Source organism: Tachyglossus aculeatus, chromosome 19, assembly GCF_015852505.1.
Source record: "Tachyglossus aculeatus isolate mTacAcu1 chromosome 19, mTacAcu1.pri, whole genome shotgun sequence".
Classification (NCBI taxonomy): domain Eukaryota; kingdom Metazoa; phylum Chordata; class Mammalia; order Monotremata; family Tachyglossidae; genus Tachyglossus; species Tachyglossus aculeatus.
The window spans coordinates 32,209,045-32,235,779 of NC_052084.1; the positions used below are offsets into that span (position 1 = coordinate 32,209,045).

At 42.2% G+C, this 26,735-nt stretch overlaps 1 protein-coding gene across 3 annotated transcripts in view; it reads right to left on the minus strand.

Moving 5' to 3' along the window:
• Window positions 1–4,236: 4,236 nt before the first annotated feature.
• The window catches only part of CNR1 (cannabinoid receptor 1), a 32,575-nt gene continuing 10,076 nt past the window's right edge, over window positions 4,237–26,735 (minus strand). For all 3 annotated transcript variants that reach the window (XM_038761152.1, XM_038761153.1, XM_038761155.1), the window contains exon 2: window positions 4,237–9,579. In XM_038761152.1, the coding sequence (XP_038617080.1) occupies window positions 8,096–9,579 (1,484 nt within the window). In that variant the 3' untranslated portion in view covers window positions 4,237–8,095. The remainder of the gene's footprint in view (window positions 9,580–26,735) is intronic.

Genomic DNA, 26,735 nt, shown 5'->3' on the forward strand with positions numbered 1-26,735 from the left:
AGTCAATTTCTTAGAACCTGGAAGTACATTAATGCACTTTACAGGGAAACAGAATGACTTAGTGGAAAGAGAGCAGGCCTGGGAGCCAGAGGACCTGGGTTCTAATTCTAACTCTGCCAGTAGTCTGCTTTGTGACATTTGACAAGTCATTTAGCTTCTCTGTGCCTCAGTTCCCTCATCTGAAAAATGGGGATTCAATACTTGCTTCCCCTCTTACTTAGACTGTGAGCCCCATATGGGACTTGATTATCTTCTATCTACTCTGGTGCTCAGTATACTGCTTGGCACATAGTAAGTGCTTAACAAATTCTGCAATTATTATTATTTCAGTGCAAGAGAGTTGGTGGATATATTCCCTGACCATAAGGTTGTATCAGTTGTACTGAGATCAGTATCTGCATCTCTCCCTGCATAGGTCTTTTCCCCAAGCAATGGGCCTTTATCAGAGATTTTATCCATATGGAGCAAATCTGAGATTTCGCTGATCCGGTTCATCAGGGCGAGAAATGAACTCTACACATTTTTTAAGCAGCTGCTCACAGCCTTTTCTTTCCCTGTTTTAAAAATGAAAATGTGATTGAGGTACATTTGTAAAAAAAAAATAAATTGTACAATAAGATGTTCAGTAAAACGTACAATTAAAAGTACAATAAAATTTTGCTTCAGATGAAATAGGAACTTGGTAATTACTCTAGGTCAGTGGATAGAGGTCAAAAGGAATTATGCACATTGCGGATTAAGCTTGGTTTCAAATGGCAGGAGGATTTAGCTCAAACAGGCTCTTATAAATCCAAGTTTCCCCTACCAATAGTCATGGAAACACGTCTTCAAAGAGACTAAATTTTCCTTTTCTTCCTAACATCTGATTTTTTAAAATGCAAACGGTCATAAGTCGGTCATGATAGCCCTGATTTGCTCTGACCTCAAGCCTCGCGGATGCAAGATCAGATTGCATCTACAGTTTCTAAACATGTCACCTCCTCTAGGGCTCTCTGTATGGAGGGCTTGGGTCTCCCCAGGGTAAGTAGCTGCAAAAGTGATAAACGAATTTACTAAGGCACAGGAAACAGTGTGGCCTGGTGTATAGAACATGGGCTTGGGAGTCAAAAGGATGTGGATTCCAATCCCAGCTCCACCACTTGTCTGCTATGTGACCTTGAAGAAGTCACTTAACTTTTCTGTGCCTAAATTTGCCCATCTGTAAACTGGGGATTAAGGCTGTGAGCTCCATGTGGGACTGTGTCCAACTCTATTATCTTGTATCTAATACAGTGCCTGGCACATAGGAACATATCCTTAATAAATACCACAATTATTGTTATAATTATTACAGCAAGTGTCCCTAGCCATCCAGCATTTAGTACAGTGCATGGCACATAGTAAGTGCTTAACAAATGCTATTATTATTATTGCTATTGTAGAGATGTCAGCCCTAAGAAGAATTCCATTTTCCTGAGACTCTGCTCATTGCCCTCCAGTGCCTTCATAAATTCGTTATTTACTAAAATAATGAATACTAAAATAAAATATTGAAATAAAATAATATGACTATCCCTCCTTGAGCAATAGGGATTTTATCTCTGAAGGAGAGCCAGAGTAGAATTTGACAGCCTAGAATCATCATTGTAGAGATCAGTGGCTTAGACTACCATCTAGGCTTCAGATCCTGGAGAAATTCTTCCAACTTGAAAATTATTTTATATCTGCATCTCCAGATAGATTGTAAACCCCTTGTGGGCAGGGGTTATGTCCTCTCCCATTGTACATTCTCAAATGCTTAGTATAGCGCTATGCACACAGGAGGCAGTGAATAAATACTGCTGATTGAGTGACTGGTTAATATAATAAGACAATGCTTCTTTCTAGAGAGAAGGCAGAGGTGAAGTTTATTTCAGGGGGAATATAATGAATGGAGCAGAACAGTACCAGGGGGTATTACGGCACTTCTACCAAAACACAGATTTTCCCCTTCACCAGGATTCTAAATTTACCCATTACAATACAGATGGTTGCATCCAGGAGCGCATTTGTTTTGGCATCAGTATTAAGAGTTTTTAGATTGCAAGCTGGGATGTAGCATAGAGTGTTCTCAGGAATAGGAGTTCAGGGAAAGCAGATTAAACTCGAGAGGATTTAGTTTACTTGTGAAGACACTGGTTGGATTTATTTGCTTTTCACTTTGATCACCTCCACCACCATCTCCTAGTGTGGTTATACAAATAGCAGGGAATGCCCTGCAAGAAGAAATACAAACATGGTTGAGTGATACATTAGCCTGCTTATTAAAACAAAGGAAAGTGGCCCCCTGTTATCAAATATCAGCCAGCTGGGCAATATCCATATCATTACCCAGCTTTTACAGTTGGTTGTTCTCCTAGGCCTGGACTCCTGCGTTATTAAACTTAACTACGAGTGCCATTTTTATATTTCAGGCCAAAAATGCTGGGGAGTGTCTTGGGAGCCACATGGAAGTTAGGGTTAGAATCAATCAGGGGTTAGAAATGTTAGAAATGTTGCTAAAACCAGTTAACCATCTTTTCTCTGTATTCTTCCCCACATTAGAATTCTACCCATTGTATTCTACCCAATGTTGGAATTTGGGTTTTACTGATAATGATCATTTGCATACTCATCGATTAGTTGTTTTCATTAGTTGCCCTGTTCTTTGCAAACTGAGGCCTTTTGCACACGTGATATATTTTGTTTTCTTTCTGTTACTTTATTGTTTGCTGAATGTATTGATCTAATAATTTACAGATGAGGTGAAGCACAGCCTCAAACAATGCAAAATAGAAATGGAGCTTGAGGCAGCTATTACAGATCAGCCTGGTGGGCAGTCACTGGGAGAGCAGCCCCCTTTTGAACAAAGGCTCCCAAAGGTTGAGGGCATTAAGTGGCGGTTTCAAACAGAGAGACAGGCTCTGTTTGGGGAAATGCACTTGTCAGCAAGAAACTCTCTCTGTGGGCTGAAAGTGCTGAAAAGAAGACTTTCGGGCACATTTCAGCCTTTTGAGCCTCACGCTTAAATATAATAATAATAACAATAATGGCATTTATTAAGTGCTTACTATGCGCAAAGCACTTTTAAGCGCTGGGGAGGTTACTAGGTGATCAGGTTGTCCCACGGGGGGCTCACAGTCTTAATCCCCATTTTATGGATGAGGTAACTGAGGCACAGAGAAGTTAAGTGACTTGACCAAAGTCATACAGCTGACAATTGGCAGAGCCGGGGTTTGAATCCATGACCTCTGACCATCAAAAGCCCGTGCTCTTTCCACTGAGCCAAGCTGCTTCTCTTGGAAATATGTTTCCCCAATTTGAGTATAAGTTCCTTGTGGGCAGGGAACATATCGCTTCGCTGTTCTGTACTTCCTGAGTGGTGAGTAGAGCACAGTACTCCAAGCCGGCCCTCAGTAATTGCTCCTCCTCTTCATTCATTCAAACGTATTTATTGAGCACTTACTGTGTGCAGAGTACTGTACTAAGCACTTGGAAAGTGCAATTCGGCAACATATAGAGACAGTCCCTACCCAACAACAGGCTCACTCCTCCTACTACATTTATTACTACATGGATAGGTTGACACCATCAGTAGTGTCACTTTTAGAAATGAAGGACTGCTAGATATATAATGAAGACATCTTTGGGCACGTCACTTAACTTCTCTGTGCCTCAGTTCCCTCATCTGTGAAATGGGGATTAAGACCGTGAGCCCCACGTGGGACAACCTTGATGATCTTGTATCCCCCCAGCACTGAGAACACTGCTTGGCACATAGTAAGCGCTTAACAAATACCAACATTATTATCCAGATGTTGATGCACCAAACCCCCTTCTTCAAAAAACCTAAGGACATTTTTGCCCCCCTCTCCCCCAACCAATCGTTCACGTGTTAGAGATGAATTCATCAAGACTGAAAAAGCAGCATGGCCTAGTGGAAAGAGCACGGCCCTGGGAGTCAGAAGGACCTAGGTTCTAATCCCGGCTCTACCACTTGTTTGCTGGGTGACCCTGGGCAAATCATTAACTTTTCTGTGCCTCAATTTCCTCAACTGCAAAATGGGGATTAAGACTGTGAGCCCCGAGTGGGAGATGGACTGAGTCCAACCTGATTAGCTTGTATCCACCCCAGGACTTAGTACAGGGCCTGATGGATTGATCAGCAAACACCATAAAAAACACAAAGGCTTCAGCAACAGGCTATGAACTGAGAGACTACCTTCCAGAAACACTCTGTGCCCTCCTTGGAAATGTAGGGTTTTATTCGATTCCAGGTTATTTTCAATTTCAGACCACAGAATGAAGAGTTTTCTCTCTGAATAAATAACAGTTTAATTACATTATAGAAATAAAATAGAGTACGGTCGTAATACATTGTAAATATTACAGGAGTACTACTCTGCTCTAGGTAGTTGAATGATTGAAGCTACGTTAATGACAATTTTACCAATACTTGTGTACAGAGTATTATACAGATTACTAACAGAAACATATTGCCGCGGTTGCAGGGATGTTATCAGCTGAACAAACATCTAACAGTACAATATTCTTCTAAGAGAAAGTAATAATGTTAGATTTACGTACAATAAAGAGTTGTGTTCTCCGCTTTGTAGTTTTGGAAATAAAAGTTCAGATAATCTGGTCTCCTTACCATACTCCCTCCAAGGCCCAATACAAGGAGTTTCTCTGAAGTTAAGATGCTGCGGCAACTTAAACAAACGGTCCCATCTGGAAAACATTTCTCTTTAGCCACTGTTTTTACTTCAGACATGTTTTAAACTTATTTACATACATTCAAACCAATATTAGTTGATAAAATGTTTTGTCTGTCAATAGGCATTGTCAACATTTCATCAGCAGAGGCCAGTGCGAGAAAACTCTTATAACCATTGCACAGCATCTAAGAGATTTTTTTTTCTTTTAGTATTATACAAATATACAATTAGATTTTTAAGAATCTAATTTTGCACATGATGTAATTGGTCTCTTGAACAAATACAAAACACTTGAAGTTGATGAGCACAATGGTGCTATTGGTTTTGGGCTATATTATCACCTGACTTTGGTTCCTACATCCTGCAGAGATGATCCAACTATGGGCAATCATTGGTTTCTGATGCCAGACCTACCCAACCCAAAGACAGGGGTTGGCATTTACTCCATGAATTTCCACAGTGTAGACAGTAAATCTGGATTATTTAGGCCAATCTCCCTCTTTCCCTCTCTCCCTCTTACTCTCTCTCTCTCTCTCTCTCTTTCTACCCCACCATACTTTCCCACCTATAACTGATGTTTCCATCCATTCTATGGATAATTTCCTGCCTAAACCATCTGGTGAATTGTGGCTGTATAGACAAAGGCTGATGGAGTCTTTACCTGGATCAGCTCCCTGACAACACAAAGTCAGGTGGTTCTTCAGCCCTTTATGAAGGCATGGCCATGGTGGCAAGCTTTAGAAAGACTAGATGTGGGTATACTGGACACTGGACACTTTCAAGAATACCAGACACCCCTTCCTCAATTATCCTTCACCTCTCCGTGTATTCAGGCGAGGGCAGATCAACTGAAAACCAGATTGTCCTGTGTAAAACTAGATGAATGGCCCCCCTAAATGTGGGGTGCTGAGCTTTCACTAAGGAGAAGTAAGTCCATTAAAATTTGGACTTTTGAAAGAAACTCAAATTGCAGGTCTGTTTAAACCCAGGGAATCTGGATACTTTATCCAGATTGGTAAACAAATCCTAATTCTAAGTATTTTCTTTCACTGGGGAGAGTTACAGTCGCTAGTTAGTAAGCAGTATTAAAAATATGACAAATGATCTGCAGAACTGATCTTAAACTCATGTATGTAAATGGCAGTGATATTTCACAGGATGCAACTTCATATTATATCAATAAGCACCAAGTTTAGTGCTGACAGCCCCATTGTCCCTTGATTTATTACAAACAATTTAGATTTTGAATGCACAACAACAATCTATAAAATTTGCATTGCATTCACAAGAAGACAGTTTCAAAAATGGATCTTATAAAGACTTTTGTTCACTCCAGAGTATGATTTTTTTCCCCCTCCCAGCCACCTCCAGACAAAATTTAACAACACAATGTCTGTTGTCCTGATCTGTGCAGACCGCCAACCAGAATGATTCAGGTCTTAAGGATGGGATTTCTAAAAATCTGGCCCAATTCTCAAGAATTTCATCTGTCAATCATCACTTCTTCCAGCAGAAAATCAGTCAATCCAGCCCCTTGAACCCAGATCTACAGAGCATAGCGGAGGTGGAAAATGGGTGGGATTTCAGTAGTGTTTGAAGCAAAATTCAAATTATTCCAGTGTTAAGCACAGGTCATAGACTTCAGACTCAGCATGACTTAACTCTTTAGGAGGCTTAAGGTTTCCATAGTGCCTCGGTGAACTGGTATCACACTGGCTATAGATGCCATTTTTTTGTCTTTTCAATATTTCATGATTATTCTGCAATTTTTACCTTTTTAAAATATGTCAGCTCCCTAGATTTACCTAGAGTTTTTGGAGCTCTTTTAAAAAATCAAAAACCAATTCTAGCCTTTACAAACTTTAGGACTGTAAGGATGTCCAATTGAATATTTTTCACCCATTATTTCTTTCTAATCATCTGCAATCAATACTAAAAGGATATCATTCTTGTTAGGCTTGAGTTCTTCTCAAGATGAGCTAACAAGTGTTTTCTGAATATCTGAAGTTGGTATTGACATCATCAATAGGTTGGAAGAACTCAATTTTAGAAACTGAATTCATGTGCAAAGTGCGCGAGAAGTACGGTTTACACCTGGTCACAGTTTCCTACCGATGTAACATTACTCAGACCCACATTTATTTACAGAACATGTACACACACATACACACACACACACACACACACACATTTGTATACACACTCACACACAGTACACTTTTCTAACCCAGACAATACTTTTCATTTATTTATTTATTTATTTTAAATAAAGACTCATTAGATCCCAGGTATAAAAGGATCTACTCGGACCTGGGATAAAAGAATGCAATACTCTTCAAGTATACACCAACTGCACAGTGATAAGATTATACATTGTGATTGACACATGCTGTCTTCAGAGGTCCAGTGTTAGCAAAAGGCTTGAAAATTTCAGTTGCCACTTGATGAAGTAAATACTCATTTTCTCTTCCTGTCCCATCCATACTTTACCCGTTAAATCAGTCATAGTCCAGAAGACAAGAAACATTCTTGTGAAAAATACAGTGCTAATTATTCTTACAATCTCAACTGTGGGCTCTTTCATTTCCCACGGATGTTCTGAAGTTCCCTGTGGTTATTTTTGTGTTCTGTTAATATAGAAATTAAGATTCATGGAAATCTCAAATATCAAATGAATTTAGTAGTAGAAATCAACGAGGAGAGTAGAGTGTAAGGTTTCTAAAGTTAAATCGTGGGTGTCTTCAGGGAAGTGTTTCCACTGAAATTTCTACACTGCCCTTTTTGCTCTGTTTCCCTAGAATTCAACCTTTCCACTTTGCTTAATTAGACAAATATAGGTAACACGTAATAAACACGGATACACATCTCACAGGACACGACACATTTGCAAAAGATTTCTAACTCAGAACTATAGCATTGGAAAAGAAATGGAAACCTCTGTTACTTATAGACATTTAATACATTTCACATTATAACGAAAATTAGGCTTACAGGTTTTTACTTATTTTGATGGAGTTATAGAAGGATGCTTAAGTTTTGAATCTGACTGCAAAGGCTTTTTTTCTGTAATTTTTGAAGGAAAATATATTTTTTGTGCGTGACATCAGGTGATGGATCATTCAATGATTTATTCTTGCTGAAGTCCACGAACCAGCTTTCCTCAATGAGAACCTTCGGGAAAAGTACGTGTCGGCATGCCTGACCATTGAAAATGCGGGAGAACTGATGGATGGAATGAGACCTGGGACCATAAGGGTGTAGCTGAGTATGGAAAAACCTAACAATCTAACCAGTGAGAGGACAGACTCCTGTAAGTCTCGCTGTTTTTGTTTGTTTGGAACTGATCTCTTTCCTCACAGCGCGGACGAGCAGTCTTAGGCTCACAAAGCCTCGGCAGAAGTGTCCGTGGACACAGACATGGTCACTTTGGCAATCTTAACTGTGCTCTTGATGCAGCTCTCCGCGGCCCGGTGGACGTTGCCCGTGCTGTTTGCGTGTTTGTGCTGGCAATCGGACTCCATGCTGTTATCCAGCGGCTGGGGCGTCGTTCCCTCGCAGCTGGGGAACATGCTCCGGAAAGCATGCCGAAGGTCCTTGCTCCTCAGAGCGTAGATGATGGGGTTCACGGTGGAGTTCAGCAAGCAGAGCATACTGCAGAAGGCAAACACGGTCTTTATGAGCTTGTTCATTTTCCCAAAGACGTCGTAGACCATGATGGCGAGGAGCGGGCCCCAGCAGATGATCAGGACCACCAGGATGAGGACCAGGGTTTTGGCCAGCCTGATGTCCATGCGGGTTTGGTCGGGCCTGGTGACCTGCACTTTGCCGTCCTCCGAAGTGTGGATGATTATGCTCTTCTGCGTGCCCCTCTGAATCATCCTGACCGCGTGACTGTGAGCCTTCCACAGGATATACATGTATGCGTACACGATGAACAACAGGAGCACGCTGGTCACCCCGATCCAGAACATCAGGTAGGTCTCGTCGATGAGAGGGAAAATGTCTGAGCAAACAGATTCGAGCTTCTTGCAGTTCCACCCCAGGAGTGGAAGGACCGCTATGACGATGGCGATGGTCCACATCACGCAAAATGCCACCACCGCCTTGGGCCGGGTGACGATCCTCTTGTACGCCAGCGGCCTGTGGATGGAAATGTACCTGTCTATCGCCGTGAGGAAAAGGCTGCCCACCGAGGCAGTGAAGGAGGCTGTCACCCCGCCCAGCTTGAAGAGGAAAACGTTGGGACTGTCTTTCCGGTGGAACACGTGGAAGTCAACGAAGCTGTAGACGAAAATGACGCTGCCCAGGAGGTCGGCCACGGCCAAGCTGCCAATGAAGTGGTACGAGGGCCGGCAGCGGAGGCTGCGGGAGTGCAAGATGACGCACAACACCAGCAGGTTCTCCAGGACTGTGAACGTGCCCAGCGTGAGGGAGAGCACGGCGATGGCCAGCTGTTGGCTGGGGTTGAGAATCATAAAGCACTCCATGTCCATGAAGTTTTCCCCACACTGTATGTTCTCCTCGTTGCCCTTGTAGGAGGACAGTGACTTGTTATTGTAGAACTCTGTGATGTTGATCGGGTCCAATGGGGCTACCAGGGGGTCGTTGCCCGCCGTCATCTTTTCCTGGAAGGGATTCCCCCTGGAAGAGGTCAGGGGGAATTTCTGGGGGAAGTACCCTAGCTTGGACGCCATGTCACCTTTGAGGTCTTCGTACTGAATATCATTGGCGCCCACGTAGAGCAGATCCGTGGTGATGGTTCGGAAGGTTGTATCGGCGAGGCCATCTAGGATCGACTTCATAACCCCGTCTTCGGTTGTGTGGACTTCGGAGGGACCCAGGGAGAAATACGTGGGAGGAAATCCTAGTGGAAGGGAAACAAACGAGTTTCATGAACAAATAACCCCTCGGCTGTTTAGAAAATGGCTAGCTGAACATTTAGCGAGCTTGAAAAGTGCCCCAGAATTCTCTTCTCATTGTCCAGTAAGGTCTTGTCCCGCCCAATCCATTGCATGAAGTCAGCTCTCTCTGGGGGGAAAGTAAGCAGAGATTAAAGAGATTAGTCGTTCCAAGGAAATGTGGGTTGATTCGCAAGGCTTAAGTGGCACTACTGATGTCTGACTAGCAGCCCGGGATCAGGTGATTTGGTTGGTGTCCAGAACAGATTCTTTGTGAGTGGACAAGTGAGGGTTTTGTTTATCCCTGCTCCATCCCTGCAGAGTCTCTCACATCCACTTCCCCACTTCCTCCCACTCTCCCTCCTCCCCAAATTTGGCTCCTCTATCCTTTTAACAGAACTGAATAGACAATTAAATAGATGAACAAAGGGTTAGGGTCAAACTGAATGGTTAAGAGTTCATTTAATTATTTCCTCTGATCTGGTGTCCCAGGCTTCAGGTCTGGTGGCAGGGAAAGAAATAATAATAATAGTAATTATGGTATTTGTTAAGTGCTTTCTATGTGCCAAGCACTGTTCTAAGCACCAGGGTAGATTCAAGGCAATCAAGTTGTCCCACTTGGGGCTCACAGTCTTAATCCCCATTTTACAGATGAGGTAACCGGGGCACAGAGAAGTTAAGTGGCTTGCCCAAGGTCACACAATAGACAAGTGGTGGAATCAGGATTAGAACCCACGACTTCTGGCTCCCAAGCCCAGGTTCTTGCCACTAAGCCACGAAGGGGGTCAGGCCGCAGAATGGAAGCAGCATGGCCAAGTGAAAAGAGTTGGGGCCTGGGAGACAAAAGATGCTCCAACACTTGCCTGGTGTGTGACCTTGGACAGGTCATTTAACTTCTCTGTGCCTTAGTTTAAGGATTCAATATCCGTTCTTCTGTTTCCTCAGACTGTGAGCTCCAGGGGGCAGGGACTTTGCTCTGATTATCTTCTATTTGCCCCACTGCTTAGTATAACGCAAATTATTCATATACCTCAACATTTTATCCTAATTGTTCCCATCCAAAGCCACCCCACCAATGCCACACTTTGTATTTTAGATGGCAGTGGAGAGATAGGTAATCAGAAACAAATTAAAGTTTCTAAATATGCTCAGAGATTCCTGCTATATATGCATATACATATATTTATTAAATGTTACAACATATAGAGACGGTCCCTACCCAACAGCAGGCTCACAGTCTAGAAGGGGGAGACAGGTAACAAAACAAAACATATAAACCAAATAAAATAAATAGAATAAATATGTACAAATAAAATAAATAAATAAATAAATAGAGTAATAAATATGTACAAACATATATACATATATACTGGTGCTGCGGGCAGGGGATGGAGGTAAGGCGGGGGGGGATGGGGAGGGGGAGGAGGGGGAGAAGAAGGAGGGAGCTCAGTCTAGGAAGGCCTCACAGTCTTAATCCTCAATTTACAGATGAGGTAACTGAGGTATAGACAAATTAAGTGACTTGCCCAAGATCACACAGCAGATAAGTGGCAGAGCCAGAATTTAAAGCCAGGTCCTTCTGACTTCCAAGCCCGTGCTCTATCCACTAAAGTATGCTGCCTTCCCTACACTGGTTGGTATCCTGTTTCTTCCCCAAATTCCCTGCTGCTGTTATTTGTCTTTATCCTTTTGTCAAATATCCAGAACTTTGTAGGGGAAAATAGTGAGAGTAGCCAATATCTTCTGTCTCCTTTGTCTCAAGTCTAAAAGCATTATTTGATGCTTAGACTGTGAGTCCTATGTAGAACAAGGACTGTATCTAAGCTGATGGATCTGTATCTACCCCAGGGCTTAGAACAGTGCTTGACACATAGTAAATACCTATTAATATTAAAACAGAGAGGGAGAGGGAGAGACAAGAGAATCAAATGCTGTCAGTTTTGTATTCCAGAAAGACACCTAACTTTTGCCATTGTAAATATGATTTTAATCAAATAAATTTGTGTTGGATTTAGCTTGGGGTGGGGAGTGGCTTTGCCCTCAGAGTCTGAAGGAATGAGTGAGTGAAACTAGCTGCCCATCCCTCTTACCTGCTCTTATAGCCCTCACTTGCAACCCAGAAAGGTCAGGGGATAAAGGGAAGATTTGGAGCCCAAGACATAACAGGATTGATCACCAACAGCTGGACAGTTACCTTGCTCTGGACAAGCAGTAGAGTTTACCAGTACTGCCCATCAACATCCCTAACATTTAAGGATCCTTTGCCAAAGGAGGTGAAGAACTTGTCAGAGGAAAACAGAACTCAAGGGTAGATCTAATTGACTTTGAATAAGGGTATGGGTGGCTTTCTTATATATCATCTCTCTGGGCCAAAGGATTTGAAGATTCCTCTTCCTCTTCTGCCAGGCCATGGGAAAGGAGAACTATGTGGGTAGTAGTAGTAGAAATCGTATTTAAAGAGCCCACAAAGTATGAAATGCACTGTGCTAAGTACTTGGGAAATTTTAACAAGCATGAGATATGATTCCTGCCCTCAGTGAGCTTACACTGTAATGGCAGGGAAAAGACACACAAATATTTGCAAAAGGGTGAGGACTTGCATGTCAAAGAGATCTGGGCAGGAGCATTGTGGAGCTGAAGGGTGTGAAGTCGGGGGAGAGAGTCTGACATCAATAGCTGCCTCATGGAGGCAAGCTTTGGAAGTGGGAAGGGCCTCTGATGTTTAACAGCTCTTCACAAATTCTAACAGTCCCTTCCAGGAATATTTTTCTCCAGAGGGCTGAATCTCCCCAGAACTCACAAGCCAGTGGTGATTTCATTGGGCTTGCCAGCCCTGAACTAGAAGGTGGCACGTGAACCCAGGGGAGACTTTTATTCACTTGGGCTGGGTGAGGGCTCTGGCTAAAGAGTGGGAGAATCATGGGAGCAGGGGTTGGAGCTGCCAATAGTTGGGGAACCACGAGAGTGGAACTACCAAGGGGTGCTTTGCACCTCCTTCCTACTGCTCCCAGCCACGGGCAAGTGAATTTGCTTAATCCCCTGCCCTCTCAGGGCCTTGTCTCCTCACAACCCCTTTAAATCCACCTCACACCGTGCCCCCGCACATAGCACCAAGCCTCTGTTGAGCAAATCCAATTTCCCCCAAAGAACTGATGTGAACGAAGAAGGTTAGTTTCAAGGAATATTTTTTTCACCAGATAAAAGACATTCCATACCCATGAACAATGAGTTTGAACAATTTAACACACCATTGATGTTGGTAAAAGCTTGACTGAGGCGTTGGATTCTGAGGGTGGAAAACCCCTAATTTAGAACTAAAATGAATGGTTTTCCTGGTTTCCTTATTGCTCCTGCTCAGCGTGTGGCTGTCAGGGACAGGGTGGCTTTGAATCATGATTCTGTGTGTGTGGTTCAATAGCACAGAGTTAGAAACATTCAGAGAATTCTGGTACTCTACTGACACAGCATAAACCACTGACAGACACACTGAAGTGGGCGGGGGTGGCAAAATCGCTTCATGAAAGAACATTGCATAACTGAGTATGTTCTCTACTAGATTAGTGACTTAAAACGAAAATGATACAAACTAGGATGGCCCCAAGAGTTTGTTTTTTAAAAAATCCTGGATTACCCAGAGCCCAAAGGGATGAGCTCTCCATCCAACTCAGCCTGTCCTACCCCCTTGGTGTTTACAAACTTCAAATATTGTTTGAATTTCCAACACCCTGACTGTTGCATTTAAAGGCACTTCAAGGAGGAGGAAGCCGCTCATCTTTCCCAGAACAAAGAGAACATCATAAAACCAGTATCATAAAAGTAGCTTATGCCGGACTGAAAGAGTAGTCCCCAGAAGAGCTGTCCAACGTACTTTTATTATAAACTCTCCTTAACTGGGTGAAGTTAGGGAAATCCTCACTGAAATCCATTCAATTAAAGATTAGGGGGCTTGAAAATCGGCATGAGCTGCAGGATGAAGGGGAGATCAAAATCAACTGCTGTAGAAATCAGGACCTGAGATGTCAGAGAGTGAGTAGAGTTCATTCATTCAATCGCATTTATTTAGTGCTTACTGGGTGCAGAGCACTGTACTAAGCGTTTGGGAAGTACAAGCAGCATGGCTCAGTGGAAAGAACACAGGCTTTGGAGTCAGAGGTCATGGGTTCAAATCCCAGCTCTGCTAATTGTCAGCTGTGTGACTTTGGGCAAGTCACTTAGCTTCTCCGGGCCTCAGTTACCTCATCTGTAAAATGGGGATTAAGACTGTGAGCCCCCCGTGGGACAACCTGATCACCTTGTAACCTCCCCAGTGCTTAGAACAGTGCTTTGCACATAGTCAGCGCTTAATAAATGCCATTATTATTATTATTATTATTGTTATATAGAGACGGTCCCTACCCAACAGTGGGCTCACAGTCTAGAAGGGGGAGACAGAAAACAAAACAAAACAAATAGATAGGTATCAATGGGAATGCCACTGGCCCAGGACTTTAGGGGTAGAGGGGAAGTCGAGGGGAAAATCACTTGGTGATTTTTATTGAGTCACTACTGAGGGCAGAATGCTGCTCTAAGAGCTTGGGAAAGTACACCAGAAGTAAGTCACAACATTCCTTCCCCATAAGGAGCCTTTAATCAAGGAAAGCTGAGGTCAGGTCGTGCTGGAACTATGCATCTTATTGGGGCCACAGTCTGGAGAAGGAAGGAATGAAGTTAGGAAGTCAGAAAGTCAGAATAGTGCCCCTAACACATGAAGCAGTCAAGGAATACTATAGATGATGATAAAAATTGTATTGATGATGATGATATGACTACTGTTGGTGATGATGTTGATGTCCCCCACACAATGTTCTACTTCCCTTCCTTCCTTTATAGCTCAGGAACCCATGAGTCTTTTCTGAGAGTGGGCTGGCCATGCCCATCATTTAAATTGTACTTCACCAAGCATCTCTTGAGGAGTAAGGTTCCAAAGCCACTTTTCCAACTGTTGAGGTGGGACCATCACTCAGAGAGCTTGGTCATCCTTTAAGGAAGCAATGCTAGAGAGGACATTCTAAAGCAGCTGGACAAATCCATGGCTGGATATTTGAACTTGGGCTTGAACAGGAACAAAAAAACATTTGGGGTGGGGAGTGAAGGAAAACATTACATCCAATTAGAATGGAAGGCCAAGACTGGACGTTAGCCAGCTCCCCTTGCTTAGGAAAAGCATCTTGGGTTCATTTCAGACCAATGGCAGCCAGGTCTAAGCAATTTGGAGTCTAATGATAATAATAATAATATTATAATTGTTATACTTATTAAGCACTTACTATGTACCAAGTACATATAGGGATAGATACAGGTTAATCAGGTTGGACACAGTCCCTGTCCCACCTGGGTCTCACACTCTTAATCCCCATTTTATAGGTGAGGTAACTGAGGCCCAGAGAAGTTAAGTGACTTGCCCAAGGTCACACAGCAGATGTGTGGCAGGATTTGAACACAGGTCCTTCTGCCCCCTGGTCTCTGGTCTACCCACTAAGCCTTGCTGCTTCTCTATTTGGAGGCCTCATTTTCTGGAAAAGCCACAAAATTCAGGGACATCCAGAACATGTAAACCTATTTAGACTGGATAGTGGGAACTAGTTCTAGGGGTGGGGGGAAGTGGGCGATGTGTGAGTGGCACACCCCTTGCCTCACTCCTAGGCTGCTTAGTGTTTGGTGCACTGGGAGGGTAGAGGGATTCTGTCTGTGTTATAGACTTAGTGTTTAAAGGGAAAGGAACCGGCAAGGGGGAAGATGGAGGAAAAGAGAGGGAGAGGGAGAAAGGAAAAGAGAGGGAAGGAAGGGGAGAGATAGGTGTTGGACAGCAATCAGGAAACAAAGATGGCAAGAGTAGAGGAAAGACAGCCCCATGTGGGACATGGACTATATCCAACCTAATTATCATGTATCTATCTCAGCACTTAGTACAGGGCCTGGAACATAGTAAGCACTTAATAAATACCATAAAAAAAAGGAAGATTGGTAATCAGGGAGTCAGATGGGGGAAGGAGTTTGGAATAGTGAGGTGAGGAGCAATCAATCAATGATGTTTATAGAGTGCTTACTGATGCAGAGCACTGAACTAAGCGCTTGAGAAAGTACAATACAATGGAGCTGGTAGAGGTGATTCCTGTCCACAAGTCTATAGGGGCAAAGGGGTGAGAAGAGAGAAAACAGCAGCAGAGAAGTGGTTGAGTGTGGGGGAGGGACACACTCCCACAAGGGGCGGGTTGAAAAGTGAGATATGGGAGAGTGTGTAGAAAAAAGTGACTTTTCCCAGCCCTGATTAAGGGAACAGGAGGAAGGTTAGAGATTGAGAGGAAAATTGCTGCTGATCCAGTAGTGCCATCTCTTAAATTGTCTCATTAGGGGTAGTTTGGGATCTCATAAGCAACTCCTCCCAGACCCCATCGAGGTAGGGGGTGATTTAATGGGAGGTTCTCCTGGATTGGCAGGTAATTCCACTTTCTAAAGCCTTCCTCTACCCCCCCAACCCCTCTTTAGCCCTTGGCCCTCTTACTAGGTCCACCACTGGGCCATCAAATTGCTATCTCCAGCCCCTTCATCCCCCTCCATCAAAATGTCAAATCACGCAAGTGCAGGTTGGGGATAATGGCTTAAATAGCTCCACAAAGGCATTTAAACATAAATTATTCCATTGAAAAAGGCTTGTTTTTTATTTTTTTATTAAATCTGTATTCAGTAAGATTTCCAATTTTAAAGCAACCAAGCATTTCTTCTAAACAAATACGTGACATTATTGGAGATATGGCTGGGGAAAATTCTAGTCAATTCATGCATGCAGATAAAATTCTTATCATGAAGTAAATCCAAACTATTGAAGATTACAATAGAAAAATAGGAATTTCTACATGCTGTTCAAGAGCCGTACTGGTATGAAAGTGCCAGTCTGAATTTGCTGTGGTAACAACAAGGTTAATGGGATCACGACAACCGAATACCTTTCTGCATTTCAATAATTCTTTCCTCCCTTTCAACATTTAGATTATTACAGTAATTTCCACCTTATTGTTTTTGCATCGAGAGTTTTCTTTGAGAGTACTTGGGAGTTCATTAGCGATGTAGTTTAGGCTGGGGGGGCTGTGGCTAATGTTAATTTTGTTTTTGTTTGCTGCTGGGAAAATCATAATTGGAAATCTCAAGCAGAATGTGTAGATGCAGCTATTAAAGTGGCCGTTGATTTTTATTAAAGTTGCAATAAAACAGCCTTTCAGTGGTGTTTGAGTATTTTATTAGAGTTCATCTTGTTTTTCTAAAGCAGCATGTTGTGTCCTTTTAAACTATTCACTGTACCCATATAGATAATGTGATCTGTATACTTTTTACACTTTTTAATCTATTTACAAAATCTGCAATTACCAGATAGTGAAAAAAGCTACCAAGTAGAGAGTACTGTCAGTAGGGTTTATTTCATCCAAAATGCGTCATAGTTTTAAATGGCTTTTCCCTCTCCCCTCTCCATCTATCTATTAATTCCCATGGTCTCTTGATACACAACAGCCATAGTGTTTATTAGCTCTAACAGGAATGGGGCAAAGTCCAATTTAAACTTGCAAAATGACAGGGCTCATAGTCTAAGTGGGAAGGACAGCAGGTACTTAATCCCCATTTTAAAGAGGAGGAAACTGAGGCCTAGACAAGTTAAGTGAGTTGCCCAAGGTCACACAGAAGGCAAGTGAAAAAACTGGGAATAGATGACCAGTCTCTTGATTCATGGTTCCGTGCTTTTTCCATTAGGTCACACTGCATGAGTTTTGGACCCTCATTCACTCCAGAGAGAATCCATTGCCCCAAAGCTTCTCTAAGGCTTTGAGACTACTTGAGACTACTTGAGAAATAAAATTCCTGATCTTTGTAGATGTCACCCCCTAATAGAACAGCTCAGATGTTCTATATGAGTTCATGGGAAATTTCATTTATTCATTCAGTTATATTTATTTAGTGCTTACTGTGTGCACAGCAGTCTACTAAGAGTTTGGGAAAGTACAATATAATATTAAGCAGATACATTCCCTGCCCACCGTGAGCTTAGAGTCTAGAGGATGAATTTATTTCCAACCCTATACCCGGTCCGACAATTCCGGCCTTCTTTTGGGGACAGGATCTTGTGGGCTTGTTTAAGGCATAAAGTCCAATTTTCCACAGCCTCTGTGTCTTGAACCCCAACCTGCAAAGGAGATGAATGTTTTAGGAATAGAAAATCCCCTCCCTCTTTGTCAATTGCATCCAAGAGGATGTCCAGGTTAGAAAACATTACTCCCCCTTTGCCTCATCCTGCTTCTCCAACCACCTGGAGTTCTCTGCCATTATTTTTTTTTAAATATATGATATTTGTTAAGCTCTTACTATGGGCTAGATTTATGCTCATCAGATTGGACACAGTCCCTGCTCTACATGGGGCTCACAGTCTTAATCCCCATTTTACAGATGAGGGAACTGAGGCCCAGAGCACAGAGAAGATAGAGCACAGAGAAATTGACTGACTTCCCCAAGGTCACACAGCAGACAGGTGGCAGAGCCGGGATTAGAACCCAGGCCCTTCTGATTCCCAGGCCTGTGATCCACCCACTGGCCCACGATGCTTCTCATGTGTTATCAACTCTGAATCTTGAGAGGTTTAGGAGAGGCTCCTGGAGTCAGAAGTCCTCCAGATACACTGGTTTAGTTAATTATTTTCTCTTTTAATTTCAGAGAACCAATCTGGTTTCTACTAATTTAATTCAGGAAGATCTCTTGCCAATACATATCCCGAGAGTTAATAAGGAAAAATTTGGTAAGTGATTAGAAATGAATTTATGTGTACAATTCCCAGTGCAGTATACATAAATCCTGTACTAAATGGGCATAATAGACATCATTTTGCTGTCAAATCTCAGTAATAGCATATTGATGATATTCATGGTGATCCTGGTATGGTTCCGATGGCTAATTAGAATCTGTTTTATAGCATCCAGCCCAGTGCTTTTTTATGTTAATTAATTATTATCAATAAAAACTTTTTAAAACAACTTAGTCACTTCATTTCAATTTCTACACCCAACGTGTAGACAAGAAAAAAAACGGGAGAATTGAGGCAGATTATGCACATAATTCCAGTATAATTTCATTGCTTGCTTTTTTCTGTAGCAGACATAGCTATTCTGTTGGGGATTTTCTGTTGGCTTAGCTTTTAACATGTTTTGAAATTGTGGAACAGAAGTTCCAGATTTTACTGTAAGCTTCACTGTATTATCTGAGCGGTCCCTTGGAGAAAGTTCCACTAACTGTTTATTTGAAAGCAAAGTTGTTAAGGTTCATCACAGAAATATGGGAACAGTTACAATATTTCTGCAAGCTTCAGAGACTTTCCATTACAAGTGTAAAATGCACAATGAGAATCCAGTGTGCTTAATGTAAACCAAGCAGAAGATACATTAAGGCACCTAGAAAGCTATATTTCAGTTTAAACTTACATTGCATAATAGGATTTTCAACTATTAGCATTTAACAGCCCTCACAATCACTGGACTGAAAACTCCTGGTGTATGGTGCACTCCCAAATATTTAGTATAATGCTCTGTGCACAGTAAACACTTGATAAAATACTATAATTGATTAATTGAAGTTCCTCAATCAATAGCAATCTTGAATTAAGAAGAAGACATGTTTAATCATATGGGCTTGGCCACAGAGTCAATAACTCAAAAAACTATATGAAATTATAAAAATTTATGCAAATGTAAACACTATATCATGATAAAAATTGTGAAATAATATGATAAATGTGCAGACTAATGTCCAATAACTATATATTATTTAATTATGATTCTGCTGTTTTCTCTTTGAACTGATTGCACTTTATACCTCACCATCAGCTATATTACAAATTGATTGAAAATAAAATGAATAAAGATCATTTCCTGATAAATTGTACGTTTGAACACTAACCCTATTTCCAGTCTCAACCTAATTCTAACCCTAGCATGCGAATCGGTATATTTATAAATATAGCCATATTTTGGCTTTGGCAATGATGGAACAGAATGTAATAATGATGGTATTTGTTAAGTGCTTAGTATGTGACAAACACTGTTCTAAACGCTGGAGTAGATACAAGGTAATCCGGTTGTCCCACTTGGGGCTCACAGTCTTAATTCCCATTTTGCAGGTGAGGTAACTGAGGCACAGGGAAGTGAAGCGGCTTGCCCAAGGTCACACAACAGACAAGTGGTGGAGCCGGGATTAGAACTCACGTCCTCTGACTCCCAAGCACATGCTCTTTCCACTAAGCCACGCATGACGTCAAGACTCTAACCAATCTGAAGACACATACAGTAATTCAATTGTCTGCTTATCTTGAACTTTTCCTATGCCACCTTTATGCCAGGCTTAACATGAAATGGCAAGAAAGAACCACATTTCAGCAACCCTACATATATATGCACTGAATTTTCTCATAATTATCAACTTGATAGATCGCAGCATGGCTTTATTAAGTCTACCTAGATTCTTATGAACATTTTCTTCCTTTGTCCTCCTTGATTTAGGGATTTTAACATAGTGCTCCTGTTTTAAGGAAAGGAGCATTATATGCTCCCTGAGGCTTTTAGGCAGCATTAGGAGGCTTGAGGCAAGGAATTGACCGATTGGGAAGCTTATACCTATGAGTCTTTATAATATCTCTGGACAGCAAGCCCTCAATAAGTACCACTGATTGATTGACCTCTGGATACCCTCCTTAGCGGGCCTGTTGTGCCCTCAACTGCAGGAGCATCTTATTGATTACTCCATCATCTGAGAGTGAGACCGGAAAGATTTTCATATTATTGCTTCCAGGAGCGGTGCCAACTGCCAGACTGACCATCACATGATTCGTTGGAAACTTTACTTCACGGTAAAACCAATGCATCACAAAGCTGCACCCGAACCATCCAGACGGTTGAATGTTAAACTCCTGGAGAATAAAGACACAAGCTGAGATTTATGAACAGGAAGGGGATGTTCTGCTCAGACGTCTGCCCGGGCTCTTCTTAACATATGGAACTCTAAGGAAGTGCCACAGGATTTCAAAGATACCAACATCAATCACCATCTTAAAGAAGTCACAAGCGAGAGTCTTTGTGAGGACATTGAAACCCATTTTGATTTCTCAGGACCAAAATCTCTGGAATTTATAATCAAACCCAAAGCTTCTAATTTCTACACTTTCATATTTTTCTCCCATGATAGACTTTTTGATCACAAAGTTTTCCTTAATTTATGATTCCAGAGCTCAACAAAATATGCAATTACACATTTAAAATTTGTAGTAATTTCAAATGTTGGGTGGAATTGTCATTTTTTACCAGTGGCAATAATATCACCAAATACTGACTCTTAGCAAGTTAATTCGTATAATATAGGTTGGGTGTTTAAAAATCTAAAATGTGGATTTCATTTTTACTTTCATAATTAAAATGGCAAGTCCAGAAGTTCCAGAGTTATGGAGCCACGAGGCCTAGAGAAACCAGGGCTATGGAGTCCTAACTCCAGAGGTACCAGGATTATTGAGCCACCAAACCCAGAATTGCTAGAACTCAGATTTGGCAAAGCCAGGACCAAATTAAACATCGGCGTAAATCAGTTTAAAATTGCTCCTGCATTTGCCAACAAGCGGAGGCACTGGGGAGGAGCTGTTCTGGATCTGGGTGCAGGTTCTGACTCTGAATTCTCCAAGATATCACTGATCGAGCAACTGATAGTAAGCATTCATGCCTTGATTGGCCCGTGATTCTCCACCTACTGCACAATAGCTGGTTTGTAACTGAAATTCAATTTGCGCACTCTAAGTTAGACCTGGGTCAGTGGTTCTGGGTAGACTGAGAAGCAGTATGTCCTAGTGAATACAGCACAGGCCTGAGGGTTGGAACAACCTGGGTTCAAATCCTGGCTCCGCCACTCATCTGCTGTGTGACCTTGGGCAAGTCACTTCATTTCTCTGGGCCTCAGTTACCTCATCTGTAAAATGGGGTTTAAGACCATGAGCCCCATGTGGGACAGGGATCGGGTTCCAACCTGATTAATTTGTACCTACCCCAGCGCTTAGTACAGTGCCTGCCACATAGTAAGTGCTTAACGAATACCGTTAACAACATGCAGAAGCAGCATGGCTCAGTGGAAAGAGCACGGGCTTTGGAGTCAGAGGTCAGGGGTTCAAATCCCAACTCTGCCAATTTTCAGCTGTGTGACTTTGGGCAAGTCACTTAACTTCTCTGTGCCTCAGTTACCTCATCTGTAAAATGGGGATTAAGACTGTGAGCCCCCTGTGGGACAACCTGATCACCTTGTAACCTCCCCAGTGCTTAGAACAGTGCTTTGCACATAGTAAGTGCTTTATAAATGTCATCATTATCCCAGACTGAGCCCCCTTTTTCCTCTCCTCCTCCCCATCCCCCTCGCCCTACCTCCTTCGCCTCCCCACATCACCTGTATATATGTTTGTACAGATTTATTACTCTATTTATTTTACTTGTACATATTTACTATTCGATTTATTTTGTTAATGATGTGCATTTAGCTTTTATTCTATTTGTTCTGACGACTTGACACCTGTCCACATGTTTTGTTTTGTTTTTTTGTCTGTCTCCCCCTTCTAGACTGTGAGCCCATTGTTGGGTAGGGACCGTCTCTATATGTTGCCAACTTGTACTTCCCAAGAGCTTAGTACAGTGCTCTGCACACAGTAAGCATTCAATAAATACAACTGAATGAACGAATGAGTCCACAGTGAATTATGTGAGTGACTGCCACTACACCCCTCTCATAAGGGGTGTGCTTAAGCGCTTAGTACAGTGCTCTGCACATAGTAAGCGCTCAATAAATACAATTGATGATAAGGGGGAGCAGGTGGGCTCACCCTGTATTGGGATTATAGCACCAGGCAGGAGGTGTCCAGAGGTGGCCTGGGTCAAGGGCTATTTTGGTCCTGCTTTGGTCCTGCTTTTTTGGAGCAGGAAACACCAGTAATCAAAGCCACCCTGACAGACCAAGAAGTTATGCCACTGAAAGCAGAGCTAATGAATCAATCAGTATTATTTATTGAGCATCTATTGTGTCCTGAGCACAGTACTAAGCTTTCGGGATAGTACAATAGAATTAGTAGATATGATCCTGGTCCTCAAGTATGGACTAGCAGGGGGGGTCTCTGAGGTACTGTCTCCTCGAAAGCCTATAATAATAATAATGATGATGATGATGGCATTTGTTAAGCGCTTACTATGTGCAAAGCACTGTTCTAAGTGCTGGGGGGATACAAGGTGATCAGGTTGTCCCGCGGGGGGCTCACAGTCATCATCCCCATTTTACGGATGAGGTAACTGAGGCTCTGAGAAGTTAAGTGACTGGCCCAAGGTCACACAGCAGACATATGGTGGAGCCGGGATTCGAACCCATGACCTCTGACTCCAAAGCCCGTGCTTTTCCCACTGAGCCACGCTGCTTCTCTATAAGGAATACGGACACTGCCAGCAGACAACAATGTAATCAGTTTGATGACAATGGCTCTGAGATTAAATACCTCCTTGCAGCAAAACAAGGAATACAATATCTACACCTTACAAGGCCTCATGACCTCCATTACAGCCTACAGTCAGAATATAGGACATGCGCCAGTGGTGGCCACCAGGGCCTAGAGATATATCATTATATAAATGGAAACAAAACCATACATGCTGACCCCAGCCCCACAGAAAGATAAATATGGACCCAACCTCATTCCAAGGAAGAGTTCTTTAACAAATTCCGGTAACACTTCAATCATCTCCTTCAGTTGGTATTTTTCAGGATGGGTAGAGGCAGTGTTGTCTATTGGCTACAGCATGGGCCTGGGAATCAGAAGGATCTGGGTTCTAGTCCCAGCTCTGCCACTTGCCTGTTGTCACTTAACTTCTCTGTGCCTCAGTTACCTCATCTGTAAAATGCTTGTAAGACTGGGAGGCCCATGTGAGGCATGGACTGTGTCCAACCTGATTAGCTTGTATCTAGTAAGCCCTTAACAAATGCCAGAAAAAAATGGGTATGCGGTAGAGTGGTGGATCAAACAGAGACACTTAGCTGGCCTTTTTGCAGTAGATTTAGAAATTCTGTGAACCAGGCGAGGTTATATCTCTTGTTCATTTAGTGTTACTCAGCGCAGTTCTCCTCCACAAGCCTGGAGGAACGTTAGCAACTCACCATCTGGGCCTGCATGCCTGCACTCATGGCCTTGTAGAAAGAATAGCGTGGCCTAGTGGAAAGATCACAGGCTTGGGAGTCAGAGGACCTGGGTATTAATCCTGACTCCGCCACTTGTCCGCTGTGTAACCATGAGCAAGTCACCTCAGTTTCCTCATCTGCCAAATGGGGATTCAATACCCATTCTCCCTCCTACGTGAGCCCTATGTGGAACAAGGACTAGGTCTGACCTGATTACCTTGTATCAACCTCAGTGCTTAGAACTGTGTGCTTAGCGCACAGTAAGCGCTTAACAAATGCCACAATCATCATCATCATTCCCATATTCTCTCCTGGAGTCAGAGAGCAATGATTGACAGAAGGTTTCTCAGTGGGTGTTGCACACAAGGCGGAATCACTACAACAACATCTCCTAGCTCCACCCCCAGTCCAAACCTTCATGTTCAGATACCCTGGGGGACACCCAGGAGGACAATACCAAGCTCCTAATAATAATTTCATTTGTTAAGGACTTACTATATGCCAATCTCTGTGCTAAGGGCCAGGTAAAATACAGTTCAATCAGATCAGACACAGTTCTTGTCCTTCATGGGGCTCATAGTCTAAGGAAGAGGGAAAACATCATCATCATCATCATCATCATCATCATCAATCGTATTTATTGAGCGCTTACTATGTGCAGAGCACTGTACAAATTGGGAAGTACAAATTGGCAACATATAGAGACAGTCCCTACCCAACAGTGGGCTCACAGTCTAAAAGGGGGAGACAGAGAACAAAACCAAACATACTAACAAAATGAAATAAATAGAATAGATGTGTACAAATAAATTAAATAAATAAATAGAGTTAAAAAAATATGCACAAACATATATACATATATACAGGTGCTGTGGGGAAGGGAGGGAGGTAAGATGGGGAGATGGAGAGGGGGATGAGGGGGAGAGGAAGGAAGGGGCTCAGTCTGGGAAGGCCTCCTGGAGGAGGTGAGCTTTCAGCAGGGCCTTGAAGGGAGGAAGAGAGCTAGCTTGGCGGATGGGCAGAGGGACAGAAAACAGGTATTAAATCCACATCTTACAGAAGAGGAAACTGTAAACAATTTGTCCAGCGTAATGCAGCAGGCAAATGGCAGAGCCAGAGTTAGAATCAAAGTCCTCTGATTTCCAGGCCTGTGTCCATACCACTGGACCACACTGTTTCTGGAGGGGGAGGAAGAGGACTCCTCCCCACCAGCAGAACAGCCTGTTCTTTCCTGATGGGAGGAAGGAGGCAAGTGAGAGAGCATTAATTAACCAATTAATGCAATTATAATGGATTTAATTCCACAATTTTGTAGGCACATCCTTAACTCAAGATAATTAAATCCAGAATCTTTTGCCTTACTTTAAACAGGAAAGAAGCTGAAATAGGATGGCTATATGACATCATCAGAGAGAAAAGTGTTGCTATTACGGGACCACCAAGTTTATCCACGTACGTCCTCCATATTTATCCAATTTCGTCCAGCTATGGCATCTTGGTTCCAGCAACAAAGCTGAGTATATAATTCTCATTATGTACTAATGATACCCAATTAACTCCAAATTTAGCGTACAAGATCCTCTTTCTTCTTCCCCCAAATGCACATGATTTTAGTCCTCGTCTCTCTTTCCGGAACAAATTCTTTTCCGCAAACAAGTGACATTTCACTGACACTAGAGAAGATGTAGAAAATGTCAGCCACTAGATGGAGTGGATTCACAAATACAAATGACCAATTTGTTTTTCATTCAGTGGGTGTGGCTTCTGGTTTATTTTGTTCATTTTGTTCAGCCATTTATCCTTTTGTACCCTAACTGATATATTTAACAATGGAATTAATTATATCCCAAATGAGAAAATGCAATCATTTTGGGGGAAGAAAGCAAGTTACTGATTCTCCTGTGAAAAACCAATTTCAAATTGTTCCTCCATTGCAGAGTACTCCATTAGTGTTTTAATATATATGGAGAAAAATAAATAATTATGAGTATTTGGAATCCTACCTCAAAAAGGAACAAGGAGTCCTGTTTTCTGAAGCCAAGACATACTTATTTCAAGATCGAGGGCTTTCAGGAGCAGAGCTAAGAAACCCAAACCAGATCCATTTAATACAACTTCTAACTTATGAAACATTTGCATTTTCTTTTTCCAAATAAAGGGAAAAAAAAGAGAAGATGGCCCCAAAATTTATGATGCTGTTAATTATTGTATTATTGTGGGGAAAAAAAAAGTTTTATCTGCTATTAATCAACTAAACTAAGAAGAGTCAGAATAAGAGGGTTTAAACCATTGGTGCAGATGCATAACCACATTACAAATCTTGCAGTTCAGAAAACATCTGGAGACTAACAAAATATGTGAGAGTTGGATGATTTTTTTCAAAAAAAAATACTTTAATTCTTACCCACAGTAACTTTTAGGGCAGCCCATGTACTTTCAATTAGAACAGTCTATACCCCGCCTTTGGTCAGAATAAAGTTAACTGAACTTGTTCAAACCTCGGGAAATATTCAGTTGGGGCTCTGTTTTTAATAAGGTCCATCTGTGTCCAATCAAACAGGTTCACCTTTCCTAGTTTTTCCCCCTATCAATCAATCAGTAGCATTTATTGAACACACATTTGGGAGAGTACAATGCAGAAGGGTTAGTAGACATATTCCCTTGCCCACAAGAAGCTTACAACCTAGACGGGGAAACAGACATTAATATAAATAAATTATGCATATAAATCAATCAATTGTATTTACTGAGCACGTACTGTGTGCAGAGCTCTGTAATAATAAGCACTTGGGAGAATACAGTATAGTACACGTTCCCTGCCCACAAGATCTTTCAGTCTGGAGGGCAGACTGTAAGTGCTGTGAGGCTG